The following is a 23078-nucleotide window of genomic DNA, read 5'->3' as shown; positions in this document are numbered from 1 at the left end:
TTCGAACTTTAAGATACGTCAAATATTACGGCTAGATACGATATGGATTAGATATGTCAGTGTCAAAAGTGACGTTTCTTCAAACAAAAACATCACTTTTGACACTGACATATCCAATCCATATCGTATCTAGACGTTATATTTGACGTATCTTAAAGTTCGAATCGGGCAGATAGACTTTGTTGATTTATGTAGATTCAGTTGAGTGTTTTTGTATGGAATGAGAGTCCGCTGGTTGACGTTGCGGTTTGAGTATCTAATCTTATTTTACTGAGAGTGATAACTAAACTAAAACGAGTAGCGGATTACCTATTCGCACGTATCATACAACGTTTTACAGTACATATGGCCCTTTAAACTTTTGACATACCTACGCACGGAAAGTGCTCTTTTCCGCACTAGCGCGGGAAAGTACGACCATATGTACTGTACCACCTTTTGCCCGTGACATCCTCCAAGTTGAAAATCGTTGATCGGTCTTTCTTGTTCACTGCAAGTGTCGGAAAAAAAAAAAATTATAGAACAATTTTTTACACAGATCAATCTAGTCCCACGGTAAGCTCAATAAGGCTAGTGTTGTGGGTACTAGACGACGATATATATAAATACTTATATACATCGAAAACATCCATTACTGAGGAACAAATATTTAACCTCAGTATTAACACTTGTATCAAAAGTAGTTCCTTAAATCCTTTGTTTATACCAGAACTAGTGTAAATTTCATTCAATAGTGCGACGAGCGTTCGCGTTATGTCTATTTTTGTATGGAATTTAGAACTGCGCGCCAAGCGGGACTTTTTGGAAACTCAAAATCCCATACAAAACAAACTTAAAGACACAACACAACCGCGTACGTCGCGCGCTATTAAAAACTGTTCGAGTGCCTCATTCTAATCAAGTCAATGGTTTTCACAACCGCTTAACCACCGAGCCCGATTCAAATTGCAAACCTTGTTACGGTTTTGATCTTAATTGATACTAGACTTATATCGACCGGGATATTAACCGTGATTACCTTTTGTATTGTTTGATTGATTGTCTTTTGTTGCGATATAAGTCTAGTGAAACTAACCGTGAATCATTCAAAACTCTTAATTTGATACTACCTTGAAAATCGCTCGCGATGATTCGTGAATACGAATTGAATAATAGTAGTGCGTGAGAAGCGCCAATCACCAAGACGATGGTCGTATCAAAACCAGTTCAAAACCGTTACAAGTTGTTGAGTCTGAATCTGGTGTGTTAGAATAATGTCGGCGGCCGAATGTAAAATCAGATCACGAAATTCCTAGGCATATCGTGAAAATCATTGTGTCGTTCCCTGAGTCGACGGAGGCACCTATTTCTGGATGATTTGCCCTTCGGGCATCTGAAGCAACATAACGAACCTATCCTACCAATATGCTTTAATGTGACTATCATCAAAATATTACACAGATACTTTACGATCGGCCGCCGACATTTACACCGCTCCCGTATGTCATTGAACAAGTTATTGAATATCGAAACAGTTACCAAACCATCTGCCAAGCTATTTATTATGCGGCCACGTGTTTTTCATAGCGTATTGTTCTTCGAGTACTCGCGATGTTGGACCACCCGGGTTTTCTTAAGCAAGGAAGTAGGAAGAATATAAGAGGCGGTTAATTTTCTATTGGCAACATTTGCTATATTGGTATTTTGGCAAGTTTGGCGCTGCAAAATATGATATACGTGTAATAAAACTATGTGGAGAAAAAAAGATTGTGTGGTGGTTAATAGACATGGCACATTCAATGTTCAATGTCTGACTCACACTTGCTTGGTTTTATTTATATGTTTATGTCATCAACTTCATAACTAACATACTTATGTACTTATACTTACGTCACATTTCTGGGCTCTGGCCTCTTCTACCACGAAAATTTGTGTTGTTTTAACATGGAGAGTTAGCCCAAAAAGTGTTGAAACTTCACACTCTTTGAATTCCATCGATTCCTTCAAAGTTTTCTTTAACTAAAAAGCACCTTGCAGTGCGTTAACTGCTTGTAATTAGAAATTTATACTTATATTATACAATTTACAAGTTATAAGCTATCATAACTACTTGAAATGGGCCCCAAACCGTAAAATTCCCCATACATTTACGTGCCGTAACCAGCACGGATATGACGGTCGTTTTTGTCTACGTGACAGCGTGATAAAACGGCATCCGTAACTTTCTATCCCGCGGTGTTAAAAAGTGACAGTTATTTTATCACGTGGATAAACGTGGATAAAACCATCCATAATACGCTTGCAGGCGTGGCTCACTCCGCGATTTCGTCGCGTTGCTACAACTGCTACAAGTACTGCGGCCCACACCAATTTTGGTGTCTAGTAGTAGTTGCCGCGCACCGCAGCGCTACGGAACGGATGCCTGCTCGCGCTTGCGCCATCTTGCGGTCATATCTGCCGTAATAGACGCGTTTTGTTAGAGAGTGTAAGGTACCTAGTACCATTATTTATTTATTATTTATTTATTCTGCGCCGTAACGTAACTTAATGTCCCCTATCTCAAGTTATGATGAGGCGCCATCATTCTCAATATAGCAATGACAGCCCGTTAAAATAAAATCTTGTCCAATCTTACGAATTAAGCACTCCTTCATTCGAATGATACATTTAAATTAAAGTTGATGACACATTGAATGAAAGGATTTTTATGGGTGTTACGTTTAAATTTTTAAAAGCTTTGTAGGGTCCACATGTTTGGTAAGAATATAGTATAAGCTTATTTCTTATGCCTTTTATCCGACGTATTCTTACGTGATCCTTACTTACAATGTTCAATAGTAATGCCGTCTTCTACGGCGTAAGCCAGAATATAAACAAATCTCTACTTAAAAACGGCTGGCTTCACCCAAAAAAACTGTAATTTAAAAACTGTTTGAAAACGAGTGAACAGCTAATTAAGTTTATAACACTCACTAAGTATTATTAATCAAAATTGCTTTGAAGATGTTCGCATATTATATTCTACTGTAAACTAATAACACCCTTCTTAAAAAAAATCTTCTTCCTGGCGTTTATCCCGGCATTTTGCCACGGCTCATGGGAGCATGGGGTCCGCTTGACAACTAATCCCAAGAATTGACGTAGGCACTAGTTTTTACGAAAGCGGCTGCCATCTGACCTTCCAACCCAGAGGGGAAACTAGGCCTTATTGGGATTAGTCCGGTTTCCTCACGATGTTTTCCTTCACCGAAAAGCAACTGATGGTAAATATTAAATGATATTTCGTACATAAGTTCCGAAAAACTCATTGGTACCTACGAGCCGGGGTTTGAACCCGCGACCTCCGGATTGAAAGTCACACGCTCTTACCGCTAGGCCACCAGCGCTTTATAGGGTTCCGTACCCAAAGGGTAAAACGGGACCCTATTACTGAGACTCCGCTGTCCGTCCGTCCGTCCGTCCGTCCGTCCGTCTGTCCGTCTGTCCGTCTGTCCGTCCGTCCGTCCGTCTGTCACCAGGCTGTATCTCACGAACCGTGATAGCTAGACAGTTGGAATTTTCACAGATGATGTATTTCTGTTGCCGCTATAACAACAAATACTAAAAACAGAATAAAATAAAGATTTAAGTGGGGCTCCCATACAACAAACGTGATTTTTGACCGAAGTTAAGCAACGTCGGGCGGGGTCAGTACTTGGATGGGTGACCGTTTTTTTTTTGCCGTTTTTTGTTGCATTATGGTACGGAACCCTTCGTGCGCGAGTCCGACTCGCACTTGCCCGGTTTTTTATGTAAGGACAGTAAATATATAAATTGACCTTAATTTATGTACTTGATTAATGATTATTTTAGAAAGCATAATTATTTTAGGGCTAGGATCAATTAGTAGTAGCTCAGTATGACCCACCTTGACTTATATCTCCTTCTTTACGCCAGTGACATTCAGTTGTGACATAAGACCGTATTGTGACCTCCAACTGGATACATTACTTCGCACAATGGCAGTTAGCTTCTTTGTGGTATCGCCAATCGACACTAGCCAATTGAATCTCAGGGCTAGGTTGGATTAGGATTATCATTTTCGATTATTGCATAGGTACCATAGAAAAATATAGTAAGCATAGAGTGCTCATTACATACATCAGTTTTGGTACCAAAACGACTATCAGAGATATATATAACTCCGTATAAGATAAATAAAGTCTAAGAAAAAAACGTGCCTCGGACGGCCAAGGAAAAGTCATTCTCGAATAGATGGCGCCATTACCTTTGGCCTATTCTCGGCTAGATGGCGTTAACGACACCGTTTGGTATTTAACAATTTTAACACATATCAGTGAAAGAACATGGGTCAGTATGGAACAATAAAAACTAAGAATCATTTATCCGTAAACATATTTTGATTATTTTATACATTTTCAATTTTATTTTAAGTTTTAATCGTGTGTCGATATATGGCAGTAAATGTACCGTGACTACAAAATTGACAATGACAGGACCCCTCTATACTATCTATTCTTTTTGCGACTATTATTTTCATAGTCGACATCTAGCGTCGAGTAGCGGAATTATCAGTACTTATACTGCTACTTGACAATAGATGTTGCGACGAAAGAAAAGGTACACTAATAGGTGATAAACATATTAATAAAGAAAAACTTTGCCAAACATAGTTAACTACATATTTCATACCTATTTATATACTTTTTTAAGATTTTTTGGTAGGTATCGCTCCTTGTATATAATATGTTGAATATTGTCGTGAATGCTAAAACTGAATCAGACGCACGGGTTTTTCAACCATATATGCCTTCTGTGGCCAACATGCCTTTCCCGCATATTTTTCCTTGCTTTACTAACCTACCAGGTTGTTGGAGTATTTACATGGGTATTTACTAACTGATTTATGTCCTGTGTCCACAAATACGATATAGCGACAAAAACAGGAAAATCTAAATTGCTTGATATTATTTTATGTTTCGCTTGGTATTCCCAATGATTATACGGAGTACTAAAAGTAACTTTATATTATACTTAATGTAATTTTGTGTGCCTCCTAGTACAATCGGTAGTCAGTAGTGACACTAGTGACAGTGACCCTGCCTAAGAAACAGAAGAAGGTCGCGCGCGGGTTCTTCAAATCCTGGTAAGGGAATTTATTTGCGTGATTATACTGTGTATCACAAATATTTTTTGTTCGTGAGTTATTATGACGGTTTTCTATGTATATAAGTATTTATATATAATTGTATATTGTATATAACGGTAGAGTACCCGCAATAAAATTATTGAGCTTACTGTGGAACTAGGGCGATCTGTGTAAAATCGTCCTTTTAATGTTGTATTGAAGCTTTTTGAATAATGTATATCTTGGCAAACGTACTAGCTTTTCTTGAGTTTGTGTCGTTAGACGACAGCATAAATGTCTTCGAGGGGCGCGTAGTTTAAAGATTGCCCCTTCAGATGGCAAACCTACACAATTTTCGAGTTGATGAAATGATAACTTTCTGTCACTAAATTTCTAATATTGACCAATGAAACCATTTATTTACATAAGTAATTAAATATACAGAGGTACTACAATACAAATACTAAACTAAATTAATAGTTATTAATTGGTCTGGTGGTATTTAAGATAGCTTAAATCTAAAATAGGCCCTTGAGGCAATTGGCATTTCCTGGCATCTTGAAACACTTTTCAAAAATGACCTAAACATTCCGAAATTCTACAAGACATTAGACTAGCCAAAGGTCAAGAACCCAATAACATCAGGAATAATTCAGAGGATCATTCGCGCGTGCTCGCGCATTGGACGTGACGATTTCCTTAACGACTGTGTGTCTTTACAGACACAAGGACCTAAGTTCTTGTAGTTTACTAGTGAGTTGGGACTTTTGTGTAATTGCGAGGAAAGTGATCTTGAGCTTGGGAATGAAGTAATCCAAGTGTCAACGAATTATTCAAAGATCAATTATCATACATCATTAGCGTCATTTGGTATTGAAAATATAACTTTGGATTATTCCTGTCCTTAGATATTTCTGATGAATATTACAATAGCGTGCTTAAAGCCTCCATATCATTAAAGGTGACACATACCTGTGAATATTTTGCTCTGTCCTCGTAAGTCCCCGCGTACTTGTAGAAGTACAAATTAAATTCGAATTATAAACTCTTATAGAACTAAAAGAAAGTTTAATTACCGTAAAACGGGGTGAGTAGGTTTCGCGGGGAGAATTGGGTTATGAATGGGGAGAGAAGGTTTGGGAGGGGGATGAGAAGGGATTTTAAGGCTACTGCTACAAAAATAATGTATTCCAATTTAAAACGGGGCTATAGTAATACGCATAATAAAAAAAAATCGATCCAACAATCTTCCAAAATCACCTTTGTATGAAAAACCCTCTCACCCCAATACGAGGCCTCATACGAGGCACTACGGGGTGAGGTGGGTTTTCCTCTTTATCGTCAAAGTTATGAAATGGAACTACCCAAAATAAAATACAAATTAAAATACAAACGTCCGAACCACTTATTATATACACAATTCAGTTTTCACATGTAAAAATAAAATTTTATCGAGGTTTGAAAGTAAAATTTCACGCAACTCACCCCATTTTACGGTACACAAACGGGAATCGGAATCGGAATTAAAGGTAAAAACAATGACATTATATCGCGTTAGACCCGTTTGTGTAATTAAATATGTGTACAAAACGCGAGAGTTTTAAAGTGTTATAAAAGAAAGTTCCAAATTCAAAAGCGCAAAAATTGACTTGGGTCTTCCGAGGCTATTTCATCCGGATAACAAGAATTTTTACAAATGAATAGGTACCTACAGTCAGTTTCAAAAGTAGCGGATCAGAATACGCGTCATAAATATCTACCATTCTCTAATAACTTAACAAAAAAAGAGATATTGTCTCTAGTCTAATAAGTATGTGGAAAGATTAGACTGTGACAGACACTTTTGAACGCAAACTGTGGAGATTATGCGCTATTTGGAAAAATATCGCAGGATACCTTTTATACTTTGTTTCATCCACTAATTATTGATGCTGACTGTGTACCATCATGGCTAACAACACGAGTAGTTAAACTTCAATAGGCTGTCGCACAACCAGAACATAATTTTACACAATACACAATATGCGTGCGAAGTTATTTTACATCATTTTTCATTAAACAGTTGCCTAAAGGCATTTTTTATTACTCTTTATTTATGTGTAGGCACTAGGCATCAATTTAAACACAATTTATTTTCATAATAATTATATTGATTCATTTTTTATCCTTATTCATCTTAATGATTATCTAATATTTGTTACGGTTATAAATTTAATACAATCGTTATTTAATTTAAGCCTTCCCACGCCGAGATTTTGAGAGGGACCTTATATGAACCCTACCTCCGAACTGAATATTTTAATTGAATGATTAGGCATACGAGTAACAATAATGAATAACATTGCATATCTTTTGTTACAGTTAACCAGCCAGTGATGTGATGACGCAGGCCCGTGAGCCCCTCGGCATCATGGACGGCAACCCCAACGTCGACTTCTCCACCAAAACCAAGCGCGGAGTCTACCTCTCCAAGAGCCTCGCTTTCATCATCCTAGTCATCTTCGCTCTAGCCCTAGTCGCTACGTCTTTCATAGTCTACAACTTTGCCGCTTGCCCCGGAACCGACCAACTCGCCAATGTCACCAAATACGAACTTAATCACTGCGACACATCCAAACAACTACTAGTAATTCCACTAACCACTGAAAATACAAAAACTGTCATACCTTTAGAAACTACACCAGCACCTGAGGATTTTGAAGAAGATGAAACTACTGTTCAAGATGTAAGATTACCTACTTATGTGAAACCTGAGAAATATTTCCTAAAGCTAACTCCTTATATTTATGAAAGCAATTTCACATTTGACGGATTTGCTAGTATAACATTGAATGTTAAGAATAATACGCGGATTTTGACTTTTCATGGAGTGGAATTAACTTTCCATGATATTGTTTTGTATCAGAAAGATACTGGGAGACGAATAAAGATTGACCAAAGGACAGAAGACGTAGCGCGGCAGTTCCATATATTGAAATTATATGATACGCTGTATGTAGGAAAACAGTATGTCTTGAATATAACATATACAGGCATATTGAACGATAATCTTCACGGATTTTACAGAAGTTCTTATGAAGAGAAGAATGTTAAAAGGTAAGTTTACTAAGATAATCTTTTCTTTTGTCCTGTAAAAATGATGGTTATAAATTTCGTAGCTAGGAAATGAAGATGTGCTATAAACATAAAGGTAACATTTGATTAACGACTGCAGACGCGTTGATGTTGCAGCACTTGCAGCGTTGACGCGGGTGATAGCATTGAAATGGAGAATAAATTAGTGACGTATTGAACGTTCTAATTGCAGCCTGTTTCCCACTGCTGCTGCAGTCGCGACCAGACGTTTCCTTAATCGGTCGTTTTAATTATGTTTTAGGCTATGCGTTATTGCTTCTAAAATATATACGAGTACCTAACCGATTTTAAATCCCCATTTGTACCGTTGAACAATGACGATAGATTTTTGCCCAGTAAAATCGGTGTCGGATGTGTCTTAAAAAAAAAAACGAAAAACTTCACAGCGCAGTGCACAACAAAGGAATGTAAACAAAACGCCCAGCTAATTATTTAGTGCTTAAACATGACCTGCTTCCGCACTGGGTCACAATGCTAAGCGGGTCACTTCAAAAATTCAGCATTTTAGTGCAGCAGCCTTGTTCCGTTTCAATTCTACTGGCCTTGGACAGAAGCTTAAATGCACAAATGTGATTACTTAGGTCTTAATCAAGGCCTGCCTACATCACTTGGTAAAGTAAAGCCACCGTTCGGATTCAGAGTAGGTACACCAGAATTACTCCTGTAGCAATGCGGCTCGATATAGCTGCCGACTGGTTTCCTGTCGGAAATGCCAAAATCGATGTTACTGCTCGGATTTTTGGCATTTGCGGCAGCAATGTTGCGCCGCATTCCTGCAGCAGTAATTCTGGTGTAGTTTGAATCCGAACGATATCTTTAGCCAATAGGAAACATCAAGCTGAGACATCTGTGGATCTAGTTAACTAGTTACAGCGCTTGGTATAATAATCGGTCGGAGGTGACGAGAATTTAATTGGTCTTGCCATTGATTGAATCTCCATCACAGGTTGTTATCTCAGAATCAATCAAAACAATAGAATATCTGAGATGGATATGATATGTACGCATCATTGCCTATCTGATTAAGATAGACAATTCTAGGCATGCGGTTTATAGATAACTGTTTTCGGTTTTGCAAATTTGAGATTATTAGAAGAAGCGAAATACAAAAAAAAAGAATACAAATGTTTATTTCTTAGAATATGGTAGTACAATGATGGTCAAATTACAATAAGTGCATCATATTCTGCCTCTATCGGCGTAGAAATATTACAGTTAACTTGCTATACCTATGTGTATAATATCCTAATGGAAGTAAAGTAAACTTGAATTCTAATATTAATGTTACCTAATAATAACAAACTTCGAAGTGAAAATTTAATATCTTACCTTAAAACTAATTTTTAAGACACAAAATACTATTTTTGTATTGGAATTTCAAAATTTTCATATAAATTCCGCACCAGTTTTCGTATTTTGTATACTTACTTAAAACCTACTTACATACCTACTATTAGCAACAATCGTTTTCATTGCAACAGTCCAAACCTCTTCTGTCACTTGACAAAGAACTCATTGTAATTTTTCATATTTCCTATTTATAAATCAATTTTCTTCTGGATTTATTTTGGTAAACTACACAAAATAAACCCAAAAACAGCTCTCAGAGAACACTTCCAACGTCTGTTGAATCATCTCAACGGTCGTACTACAAACTCACAGACCAATTCGAGTTTTAATTAATTCGATCTGTTTCCGATATGATACTGATCTGTCAGTGTCAAAAGCGACGTTTTTGGTTGAAGAAATGTTACTTTTTCCAGTGACAAATCAATATCATATAGGAAACAGATCAAATAACTAAAACTCGAATTGGCCATTCATTGGTATTCTCCTCTCCGAACGCATAAACTACGCTGTAGGATCAATGCACGGAACTAAATCACTACTTTATACTTTAGATGTTGTGCATACTAATGTTGTTTGCGAATATAGGATTATTGTAGTCCTTGAGAATAATAGGAGTATTTCAATGTCAAGTAGGTACCATGTCGGTATAGACATGAGTCATTCTGATATCATTGTACGTTCGAAAAATAGGCCTGTTAGTTTGTACAAAATTGCATAAGCATAAACTGAAATGATTGAATTCTTTAAAGTAAGTTTGATTGCAAGTTCAAACTTTTCAGATGTATATTTGATTAATTGCTAAGAATTTATTGAACCTGTCGGTCAAACTTCCTGTACCTATATTGAGAACTTAGCGTCAAGTATGACATTAAAAACTTTTAAAATCTAAGTGTATTATTTCCCCAGATGGATAGCCGTCACGCAGTTCCAAGCGACGGACGCCCGCCGCGCGTTCCCTTGCTGGGACGAGCCAGCCCTCAAGGCTCGCTTCACCATCAGTATCGCTCGGCCAAGGAACATGACATCTGTGTCCAACATGAACAGCGTTGGTTCGCAGCAACAGTAAGTAATTCAAAATATCTAAGGCATATTCCATTCGGTTATCCCAGTTTCCCCAGAGGTAACGACAGCAAGCAGTTTCTCGTAGAATTAATTGTAGAAGGCTCCCTTAAACCATCAGCATCGCGCCGTCTCGTGACATGACTTCTGTTCTGATGTTACAAGTCAAAGTAAAAAAAATATCTAGTTAATTACGTTTTTTTTCTTCTTCAGCTTCATTTCATACATACATTGTCGACCTGAGTCGTCATATTACCTAACCTTCTTTTATAACATAGGAACATTGTATTACTAACATAATATGGGCTCCATGCCTGAAATAAAATATTGGAATTGAAATTAACCTGAGTTGACACCTTTTAGGCATTACAATATAAGGCAGGTCTCAATATAATCCCCTGGGATACCCACGTTTCAAGTAAAATTGTAGCTATGTCCAACAAGATCCAACTTTAGCTAGACAAGTTTTAGGACGCCAAATTGTACGTCTGTCAACTTTTAAGTAGGTAGGTAAGCGACAAGGTAGGTATTTCGTGCATTAAAATGGAACGATCAGTGCCTACAATCATTATCAAAACTTTGTAGCTAAATATTTATACATTATTTTTATTTTATCTATCAATTATTATCGCAAAGTGTACTGATGGCGTAATAGGATAACTCCTACTTATTGTTACTAGATGTCGCTAATGTGACCAAATGAAAGCTTTATTCAATTTCTGATTTAGTTAGGTTTACCTTTGCTCTATTGAATAACGATTTGCAATCAATAATATGTTTATACAGTACTTAAATACCTCAGTTATTTATAGCAAAGATTTTATTATAACCGAAATCAATGCAAACTATTTATTCCTTTGATGTTTTATTAGCTACATAACTTCTAAATATAATATTTTTGATGTAACTGTAATAGGTTCTGGATATCTTCCAGTTCGAAACGGAAAAGTTATGCATTTGCTATGATTATTCTGATTGATTTGAACCAGACGGTGCAATCGAGCTATCGATCTTCCGCGGACGGGCTTGTGATAAAAATATTTTATTACATGTTACAAATAGGTATAATATATAAGTAGGTACGTCGAACATAAAATCTAGTAAGTGTGTGACTACGGAATTTTAAATGTATAGATGGATAGACACGTTTTATATGACAGTATCATGGTCCAACCACTACCTATGTCAAGTGTAAGAATATGAAATATTCCCCATTCATATGTCAGCGAATAAAAAACTATGGGACATATTTTTGAGAAGTTATTGCATCCATATTTTTACACTTATAATTACTAATGCAAATAGCATAATAATTTAGCTTAATGGGGTGACAGTTCCAAAGTCTTCTTCAATGCAATGGATGGTATTGAATCCATAGGGCTACAAAACTTTCTCATTAAATTCATTCGTAAATGTCTACCCAATCCATTGTACAGTCAGCATCAAAAGTAACGGATTAGACTACATAGGTGTCAAAAGTATCTACATTACATAACATTCTTTAAAAGCTTAACAAAAATAGAGATGTACGAGTATCACCTTTTGGAAAATAATTTGAGGGTGGCGTATCAAAACTTTTAGGGCGTTTGATGCTGATAAGCTTAGATATCATAGAATAATTGCATAGGTAGGCAGATAAAACTGACTCCTGTATTACACTTTTACCTAACCCTACATAAGGTTCTTCATTTCGCTTAGCTTACATTCCAAAACTGACCGAATATCGTATTATTTCCAGCGAATCCGTCAAGGATTACATCTGGGACCACTACGCCGAATCCCTCCCCATGTCAACATACCTCGTCGCGTTTGCCGTCACCGACTTCGGCAAAAAAAGCGACAGCAACTTTACCGTCTGGGCCCGGAAAGAAGCACTCCAATCTGCATCTTATGCCCTGGAGATTGGACCGAAAATCCTGCGATACTTGGAGGATTATTATAAGATTAAGTTCCCGCTGCCAAAGATTGATATGATTGCGTTGCCGGATTTCAAGGCCGGTGCTATGGAGAATTGGGGGCTTTTGACGTTCAGGTAAGTCCTAGATTAAAAGGATAAACTCAAGTTAGATGCTGCATTCAGTTTAATATTTTTAACGTGTAAGCGTTGGACTATAATTATTTTTCTATTTATATTATTTTTTTTTCCTATCGCGAATCACGTATTTCGTAATACACATGATCAGTTAGCGAACCTTTTGCAAGTAGAGTAGGTGTGTTTGCGACTAGTTCGCCGTGCGTTCGCCAAATCTGGATGCACCTACAATTCCATATATTTTTAACTAGGTACCTACTTACCTATCTACATTCCATAGGCAATCTTTTTTATTTAACTAGGTGATTAATTTTAATCAATCGTGATAAATTAATAAATTGTACTAGAATCAATCAAAAAAACTAATTAAAATGTATCCGGGGTCTAGACTACGAGTAGATAACGTTATTATGGTGATATTCCTACGTACACATGTACTTTATCAATGGTGCAGGTGCATACTCGATTATTATAATCTTTTAAGTCATTAGACTAGATTAGTCTGGAATATTATATAAGTACCTACTTTAACAGATTAAAGAAATGCCAGTCATATATAAAAGTTTATTTAAATACTCAGTAGCAAAAAAATCTTACGTAAGTACGTTACGTAGTCTATTTCAGTAGGACCTTAAATTAATGTAAAAAAACTCAATTCACCGGATTTCAAAATTTGACAGCTTAAATTCAACTCTGTCAATATGACAATGAGCAAAAATGTATTAGTAGGTACATAGCGCACTACATGTATGACGCGGGTCGTCAGGAGGTTAAAATAGGAATAGACTTAGAAAACGGCCCTTAGACCCCAAGTTCATGTTAGTACGTTATTTCGTTAGTCTTGTTTCTGGCGCAAATAATAAGGAATTCAAATATTTTTTATTCAAATTATACATATGAAAAAAATCTGTATTATTGAATCTCTTCAATAAAATAATAACCAATATTTTAGTGATTAAACTGAGAGTAATACGACGGTCGACACTGTCAGACGGCTGTGTTGTATGCGTGCACTTTTTTTAGGCGTAAGGTGCGCGCTCTCACTTGTTAAGCTTATAGGAAGGAAAAGCTAAACCCATTCGAATAAAATATTTTGGGAGTGTTTCTGTGGGTTCCTTAGTAATTGATTTAATAAGAAAAAAGATTGAATATATGCATAGAAATACCTTAAAATTGCAATAAATCGACTCACGAAATAGCGGTCATTTTATTTTACGTGTGTCTCCTATTTCGTGCCACTAACGAATCAAGGATTTTCTAGATACATTTTGAGTGCTTGTTTTTAAATATAACAACGAAGATAATTAAAAAAATAAATTAGAAAACAATTAATGTATTTCATGAAGTTTCGTATGAGCGAAATTCGGTATATGTTTTTTTCAATAGAATTCTCATAAAACGAGTTTGAATGTGACCCGAGTTAAACATTTTAAGGTATATTCCACGTATATTCTCATATTAACTACTAGCACAATTTTATTTATAATTCAATTTATTTGATTTATTTTTGTGTATGTTTATATTTAACGCATAAGATAGTAATTTTTTTTTGTAAATAAATATATTTTTTAAATATTTATTTAATATATTTTTTTATTTTTTATTTATTTTTTTTATTTATATAGTTCGGCTTTTAATCAAGTATTAAATTACCCATATGATTTACAAAGTCTTAATTCAACCATTAAAGTCGACGAGTACAAAAAACTTTAAGCTAGCTCTCAATTTAACATTTTTTTTAAATATTATTTTTTATTTGACCTTACAATTACTCGTAAGTAGGTAAGACCGTTAAATATTTAAAATGATTATCAGCAAATTATCACCAATAACTCTAAGAAAACTTTATTCCGAAACAGGGGACACGAATTCACGAACTTAGGAGCTGAGCTAAATTTGTATCACGAAATGGGAGCCAAATATGAGGTTCACGAAAAAAATCATATAAAAAAAAGTGTCAACTAAAACCCTATAGTTTATACATTAAATTATTAACAAAGAACTAATATAACTTACTCAAAAGCTTTCAAGGTATTGATATGCTTAGTAATATTTAAAAAAAATATACAAACTCTCAAGAGCCTTAACCTGCCGAAACAGGGGCCCTTTACCTTAATTAATCACGTGATTTTTTTATCATTATCCAGATTAAAACCAGAAGCACTTCATACTTTAGCAACACTTAGGGGTCATCCATTAATTACGTCACACGAATTTCTAGGTTTTTTGACCCCTCCCCCCCTTGTCACATTTGGTCACATTTGGCAAACCCCTCCCCCCTAGTGTGACGTCACATTTTTTCTACGAAATCGCCAAATCGAATTAAGTAAGTACCTAAGTATTATTAATATTTTATCAAAATATTTTTGACGATATAAATATTAGTAATTTTATAACCCAAAACTGCTTAGGAAAGAAAATTAAAAGAATAAAAACGACTATCGTTTTAAAAACTTGTTATTGAAATGTACAGCGAATAAAATAATTAAAAAAAAAATTTCGGTTACTGATGAAGTTAAAGTGACGTCACAAAGTTTGTGTCTCCCCCCTCCCCCATGTCACAATATGTCACATTTTCTTGACCCCCTCCCTCCCCCTAAACGTGTGACGTAATTAATGGATGACCCCTTACGCTTATTAAGGCATTTTGCTTAATTGCTACACAGTAGTTTCTAGTTTATTACATATTTGCCATTTTCAAACTTATCCCGCTATTGAAGACAGTTATCCTGACGCGCCTAACAGCACAGCCTTATACTCCGTGCATTCGTATTTGCGCTATTTGACACATGTCACTCACAACAGCAATACAACGTAAAATGTCTTGCACATCGAAATCACAAAGGAAGACAATTACAATGCGAATGTTCTACGTCTTTTTTTTTTTAATTTTAGGGTTTGCCGGACACCACCGTTATGAATCGGTAGTCGTCTAAGTAAATCGATATGAATTTTTCATTTTAGGTCACAACAAAGCATCATTTTGACGATAGGTGCGACCTACTTGGTCGGTGTATTAAATGCATTTACCTTGCGGGGAAACCATATAATTCTAGCTTTATTTAAATCTCAAATAAAAATTCATTATACGTCACAATTCGATAGTCTAGGTGCCCCAGTCTAGGTGCCATCCAATCGTAATCGCTTGCTGTGGCAATCGATTTGGGTTAGTTACATCTCTATAAACGTCAGTCATAATGTGTCAAATAACGCAAATAGGAATGCACGGAGTATACTTAGTCGTAGACGCTGTCACTCGAACGCCACGTTACCGAAGTGTCAAAACTGAAATTGAACATTATGCAGTTGCTCAGTGGTCTGTGTTGGATTAATCGGTCTTTGGCGTTGGACCTGCGGTGCGGATATATCCGTCATTGGCGTCCAAAAGGTTAAATGTAACAACATTTTGCTATCAGTACGACTAGCATGAGTTGACATTTTGACATTTACGCCAGCAACTGCGTGAACTCGATCGCACCAATACATAAGGGCGAGCTACATGGGCTACTATCGAGTTTACGCAGTCGCTAGCGTAAACATCAAAATGTCAACTCATGGTAGCCGTACTAATGTGAACAGAACCCTCCCCATCCGAAGTCGGTTTGTAAACAAACTTTCCATCGCATAACAAGATCTAGTTCAAGGACGGCGCCCTGAACTTTTCTCATCTTTTACGTGATTTCATTACCATATTATGGACGAGACGAAACGGAAATGTGTTTCTATGCTTCTACTATACGTTAGTTCTCTGTTCTATGTAAGATTATATATACAGGGTGTTTGGTACATCGTTTGCTAAATTGAAACGGCAGATAGGTTGAGTCATTTGCTATCTTCCCAGGCCTAGAAATTTTTAATTTTGCGCACGTTTTTTATTCAGCTCTATGCCAGTTTTTCGTAAATTTCAAATTTTTACTTGCGCAGTAGTAAAAAAAACCATGGCCAATTTTTTTTTCTACGCATGAGAAGATGACAAATGACTCAACCTATCTGCCGTTTTAATTAGGCAAACGATGTACCAAACACCCTGTATACCTAAAGCTCTGTTTTCCTAGGATAGCGGTGCCGTCATATAGCGGCCGTCTCCATACAAAATAATATGGCTAGCTATTAAACACTTAAAATTTCCTCAAGAAAATTCTCTCAAGGAATCTCTTGAAAACCACATGAAAATCCGTTTAGTACTTTTTGAGTTTATCGCGAACATACAGACAAAACAGTTGTTTTATAAAGTGTAGTGGTGGTCGAATCAACGAATGCAAATAATGATTCTCTGTATTTTTATACCAGAATCAGAAAAATATCATGTTGTTATCGAAGCTTTCTATGAAAAGTAGACATATGGTAGCCACGTCACGACTGTCACTCTTGCAGATCAAATAGACCCCTGTCTAACGAACGTCAAGCTGGGCGCGAATTGTCAGAGCCCTTACAAGGGCGGCCGACACTTCATTAGGAGAGCCATCTATCATGTCCGCTCTTATTGGGGTGACGTGGTACAAGTGAAAGGATAGAGCGGATTTTGCGTAACAATTTATATACCTACTACAATTTATAGTCAAATTTATCTGGTGACCACGTCACGACTCTGACGAATAGCATAGGCCCTCTATCTATAACGATCGTTAAGCTGGGTGCGAATTGTCAGAGCCCTTACAAGGGCGGCCGACACTTCATTTGGAGGGTTATCTATCATGTCCGCGATTATTGGGGTGGTGTGGGACAAGTGACGACCGGTCTGGCCTAGTGGGTAGTGACCATGCCTGCGAAGCCGATGGTCCTGGGTTCGAATCCAAGTAAGGGCATTTATTTGTGTGATGAACACTAATATTTGTTCCTGAGTCATGGGTGTTTAAGTATGTATATCGTCGCCTAGCACCCATAGTACCTACAAGCTTTGCTTAGTTTGGGGCTAAGTTGATCTGTGTAAGATGTCCCCAATATTTAAGTGGCGGGGTAGAGCGGATAGTTTCATTCCTATAACACACATACATAACACTAATAAGTACATATTTTTATAACTATTAGTCATGTTTTTGATGGTCTTGAAATTGAAATTAGGCTTTATGCACAATATTTATGATTAATTTCTGCAAATAATTGTCTGTAGTAGTAGAGCTCCAATCACACAGATTCTGCAGATAGTGAGTTGTCATGGCTGGACAATTTTAGACATGTGGCATTATGATTGGGCAAAAGATAACCTTAGGTCCATGTAAATAAGTAAAACAAAAATTTCATGTCACTTTTACAATAACCGTGGTTATCTTAATTTTTGCATCTTAATCATTACGTCAAATTAAATCTGTGACTCTATATTTGTTTATCAATATAAATAATAGTTCGCTCCTCTGTCCGCCCGTCCCTTGTTCCACATCGAAACTCAGAATGCAATATAGACCACAACACAATCTATTCCGATATTGTGTTCGATCGGCAAATATTTCTCGGTCGACATTCGGTCACACCCCCTGTAATCTGTGGTTTACGATATGTACAACTGTTACAATAACACTTTTTGTTACTCTCTTTGGTCGTGTTAATGTTAATTTGGTGTGATTTTTTTTTTCAAATATGGGTATGCTTTTTTTTGTGTATGGGCAAAGGACATTGGTAGCATGTAACTGGGACTTTATTTATTTTCGCTTACTCTAATAGATAGGTAAATAGGTATATGTGTAGAAATACTTAGTTTCAATCCAGATAATCTAAATATTCAATAGTGTTAAAGTTCATTAAATATTGGTTGAATAAATGAAGTAGACTATTCAAAATTCCTATTGAATGATAAAGTGTGTCTAGATTTGACAATCGAACATCGACAAACGAAAAGAAAACATGCATTGAGATAACAGATTCTACGAAGAGTCCCTTGACTCTTTCTATACATTATATCATTTTCTATGAATGATCGTCATCTCGGATACGCCCCGTTAGCAATCTTCCGCCTAGCGCAAATAGGCAGTACCTTTAAAAAGATAAAAGATCAGTACCTAATGGCTCTAATTATTTTCCAGAGAAATCGCCATGCTCTACGACAGCAGCAACTCGCCGACAACAGCGAAGGCGCGCGTCGCCGCAGTAGTTGCTCACGAGATCGCCCACCAGTGGTTCGGGAATCTGGTGACACCGGCGTGGTGGTCGGATATCTGGCTGAATGAGGGGTTCGCGTCCTACGTGGAGTATGTGGCTGTCGATGCTGTAAGTTTGTCGAATATTCTGCCTTATTTCAACGACTTAAAGTTTACTAATCGTCAGTGCGAGATGCTGTGAGCTTTCTACCATATTGTACCGACACAGTTCAAAAATAATCCTTTTGGTAAGGAGATATGGTCACAGATCGCGCAGTGGTTGGGGAACCTGGTCACGTCTTTGGTGGTAGGATATCTGGCTGAATGAGAGGTTCGCGTCCTACGTGGAGTATGTCGCTGTTGATGCTGCGAGTTACTTTCGTCATCGTTAACACAGTTGATTTTTTATTTGTAAACCTTACAGCAATGAAATAAGATTTATATTGGTTCAGTTGAGGTAGTGGACAGCTACTCGCCAATGACAGCGAGCGTCATGGTTATCCACGTGACCAACCAAACTGCAGACGGATTGTCACCCCTTTATCGTCTGTCATATAGAGGTGGGCATGACAGACAAAAGTGCAACCATCATAACCGGAATGGATTCCTCAAGATTCCACAGAATTAAATAAATATGTTACAGTGTTATACATATAAGTATATTATATTTATCTTTCTGCACTTTTGCCTAACAAAAGCGCATTGTCAGCCATGGCCATTAACCCAACGATGCGCTTTTGTTCAACAGTTTATCACATGCACAATTCGCTCGCCCTTTCATTTTGAATGGGAACAGAAAAGGTGGGAAGACAAAGGTGACCTATTTGAAATAGTTTCGTGGGAGCCGAAACACATTATAGTGTACGAGGGCGTTTATTTAACACGCATGCATGACATATGGCGAGATAATTGTTTTTGATTATTATTTTACCATGTTTGAGAGCTGGACTAACTTACATTTTTTTTGTACATTTACAATAATAATATGGCAGTCTAGAATTAGACCTAAAAACTACACGTCAAATTCATAGGCTCCGTTTAAGCTAATTTTGTACCGACTTGAATATAACAAAGTGAAGGAGTGGCATTATAAACGTCATATTTTAATAGAAATTTGACATTAATGATGACATTGCCACGCTTTGTCCTTACGTTACCTTAGTCCGACTCGTCGCAGCATGGATTTACTAGACTTGCTCCGAAGGCAGTAGAGGTGTGTAAAGCCAGGCGTGGCTCACTCCGCGATTTCGTCGCTTTGCTACAGGTAGCTAAAAGTACATCCATTCCACACCAATTTTGATGGCTAGCCATAAGCCGCGCGTGGCGCTGTCGCCACCTAGCGGCCATATCTGTCCTGATCGTAACAGACGCGTTTTGTTAGAGAGTGAGTCTTCTGTATCTAGTAAGTACTATTATTTATTCTGTGGTAAAGCTTGAAATACAAGTGATATTTTCTAGTTAAAACTATATTGTTCACAGGTTGAAAAAACTTGGAAGCTGATGGAAGTATTCGTCCTGAACGAAGTGCAGAGCGTGTTCAAGCTCGACGCCCTGACTTCCTCTCACCAGATCTCCGTGGAGGTGGGCAACCCTGAGGAAATCGGCGCCATATTTGACAAGATCTCATACGGAAAAGGTAAAGATTACGTAACAGACGCACTTCGTGCATGAATACCGAAAATGTTCCCGCTCAAGGCTCCGCACACCTTTCGGTTTCGGCGGAATGACAGACATTTCTATTTCAGTATCTCTTCCATTAAACAAAAACTTGCTGTAAGTAAATATTTTTTTAACGAAAGTTACTAATATATATTACAATTTTCTCCTTCCAGGCTCCGCCATTCTTCGCATGATGAACCACTTCCTAACCGACGACGCCTTCAACGCCGGTATAACCGACTACCTGAACGCCAAAATGTACGGCGACGCCGAACAGCGGGACCTGTGGAGCGCCCTCACCGTCGCCGCCAGGAGGAAAGGCGCCTTCGACGCCGACGTGGCCGTGGTCATGGATTCGTGGACGCTACAGACTGGATTTCCAGTGCTCACCATTACTAGGGATTATAATAGTGGCGTTGTTTCTTTTAAACAGGTGAGCTTTTCACTTTCTTGTGTACGAATATTCTTATTTAGGTTTTATAAGGGAAAAGGTTGTATTCTCACATTTTTGTTTTAGTATTCGTTAATGTGTAAATGGACAAATTATGGCAAAATTTTATGGATCTAGTTTATTTTGATTGATAAATAAATATTATGACTAAACGAGTAGTTACCTATGCATGGGAGATCGTATGGCCTTGCATTTATCGTCTACATTTATTACAAAAATACTTAGGAAGATTATGGTGTTTTATACTGGTAATAATATAATTAAGACGATAAACTAAATTGGCGATAATAATAAAATAATGGCACTATCTTTATGATAAGTACCTACGTAGAAATTTATTATTTGAAAATTCCCCTCAAATTTAGCCGTGTTTGATGTTATACTCAATGGAATGCTCAAACTTTGCAAATCATCTTCAAATATTACTTTTATTCATGACGTACTGCGCATAAATATTTTTTTTTATCACATAGATTCTAGGTGATAGATAAGCGCTTGCTGAACTGCAAACTTTTCCATGAACCAAATTAGTTTCATTGATACGCGGCCCGATTCGAACTGTAAGATACGTCAAATATTAGCTTTAGATACGATATGGATCGAATATGTCAGTGTCAAAAGTGACGCTTCTTCAAATAAAAACATCACTTTTGACACTGACATATATCCGGACCATATCGCATCTAGAACTAATATTTGACGTATCTTAAAGTTCGAATCGAGCCGACGGTTAAATATTGGATAAAAAACTTATATAGCCTGAAAGTACCACCATCACGCCAGCCATATGCTTTCACTTATTTGTCAAAAATGTGTTTGTAGAAAAAATACTTCTTCACTACACCTAATAAAACAAAGTCCCCCATCGCGTCTCGCGTCTGTCTGTCTGTGTATGTCTGACTGTCTGTATGTTCGCGACACTGACTTAATATTAGAAATAGACACACAGAGCGGAACAAAAACGTCAACAAATGTGGAGCAGAATGACATTTCGCACCAATTGCATTGATGATAAAAACGCTTACGTAAATTTTGAGTCAAGATAAATGTTTCGTACGGAAAAGAACTTACTGCCGTAAGCATTAAGTGTCAAATTTGCAAACATAAGTACCAACAATGTTAAAACTTTTAATGCGATGGCATGAAACGTCACGTGACCATTGTATTTACGTCAAACTGAAATAATGAACGAATGGAGTCGCTTTGGTATACTTTAATATAATTTTACAGAAAAATCAAAATAAGAAATAAAACTTTATATTCTTCCTTAAACTATCGCGGTTATTAGGTACTTATAATGTGTAATAAGTTATTACACATTATAACTAACGTACACGGGTTCTTGGCATTGTTTAATTTTGATTCATAAGAGCTTGTTGCTAGGCCTACATGAATAAAGTAAATTTTGTTTGTTTTATCGGGAGCTCAAATAAGCTATGCCAAGAACCTGTGTACGTTAGTTATAATAAAACATTTTTAGGGTTCCGTGTGTCAGTCAAGCGTGAGTCGGACTTAATGTACGGAACCCTTGGAACGCGAGTCCGACTCGCACTTGGCCGGTTTTTTTAAAGTATTTAACTAAACTACATACCTACATCTTAAAATTTTAATTGCCTTGAAATAAATTCAACTTATTAAATAACTGTCTTTTAGATCTACATTTACCCTTCGCACTTTCTTTCTTTGCAATATAGTGCAAGCGGACGTTTAGATAGTAATTGGTTATGGCCTTTATCAAAACAATCCTGTGGTTGTTATTGTGTTCTTTCTCGGGAAAAATGTTTACCTGCATAAATGTTTTTAGGACATTGAATGCTATAATAGAGCTGTTATTCTCTACTCCAGCTCGCATGTTACGCCTCAGAATAGCTTCAGTTGTTCTGCATACCGTGAACACATCTTTAGATGTGTAGAAGAGTCCGCCCAAGTTTTTTATGTCGATCAATGTATGGAAATCGGATCTTTCCTTCGCCAGAAGAGCTTTTGCGCATATGTCGCATCGAATGGTTTTCAACAACTTTCGTACAACGAATCCAGCTATATATCCTATGACTTGTTTTATATATTCTGAGCAGCTTCCAGATTCATCTAAATCTCCAGACAAAATGTCACAGTTGGCTTGCATGAAAGTATCTATGGCGGTCTCTTTGGGCGCTTCCGTATTTGTTTCCCGCTCAATGTCCTCCCGGTACCCAACAGATGTATTATTTAAAT

The 23078-nt window shown here is 37.0% G+C and overlaps 1 protein-coding gene across 1 annotated transcript in view; it reads left to right on the top strand.

Annotated features, from left to right (window-relative positions):
• Positions 1–23078, top strand: part of LOC134792355 (aminopeptidase N) — a 53778-nt gene that overhangs the window by 17620 nt on the left and 13080 nt on the right. The window contains exons 2-7 of the mRNA XM_063763632.1: positions 7469–8203; positions 10499–10654; positions 12390–12683; positions 18701–18884; positions 20234–20390; positions 20587–20846. Coding sequence (XP_063619702.1) covers positions 7488–8203; positions 10499–10654; positions 12390–12683; positions 18701–18884; positions 20234–20390; positions 20587–20846 — 1767 coding nt within the window. The 5' untranslated portion in view covers positions 7469–7487. The remainder of the gene's footprint in view (positions 1–7468; positions 8204–10498; positions 10655–12389; positions 12684–18700; positions 18885–20233; positions 20391–20586; positions 20847–23078) is intronic.

The sequence above is a fragment of the Cydia splendana genome, chromosome 7 (assembly GCF_910591565.1).
Source record: "Cydia splendana chromosome 7, ilCydSple1.2, whole genome shotgun sequence".
NCBI lineage: Eukaryota > Metazoa > Arthropoda > Insecta > Lepidoptera > Tortricidae > Cydia > Cydia splendana.
Note: the sequence above shows the minus strand (reverse complement) of the source record. Positions and strands in the feature narration are given on the sequence as shown.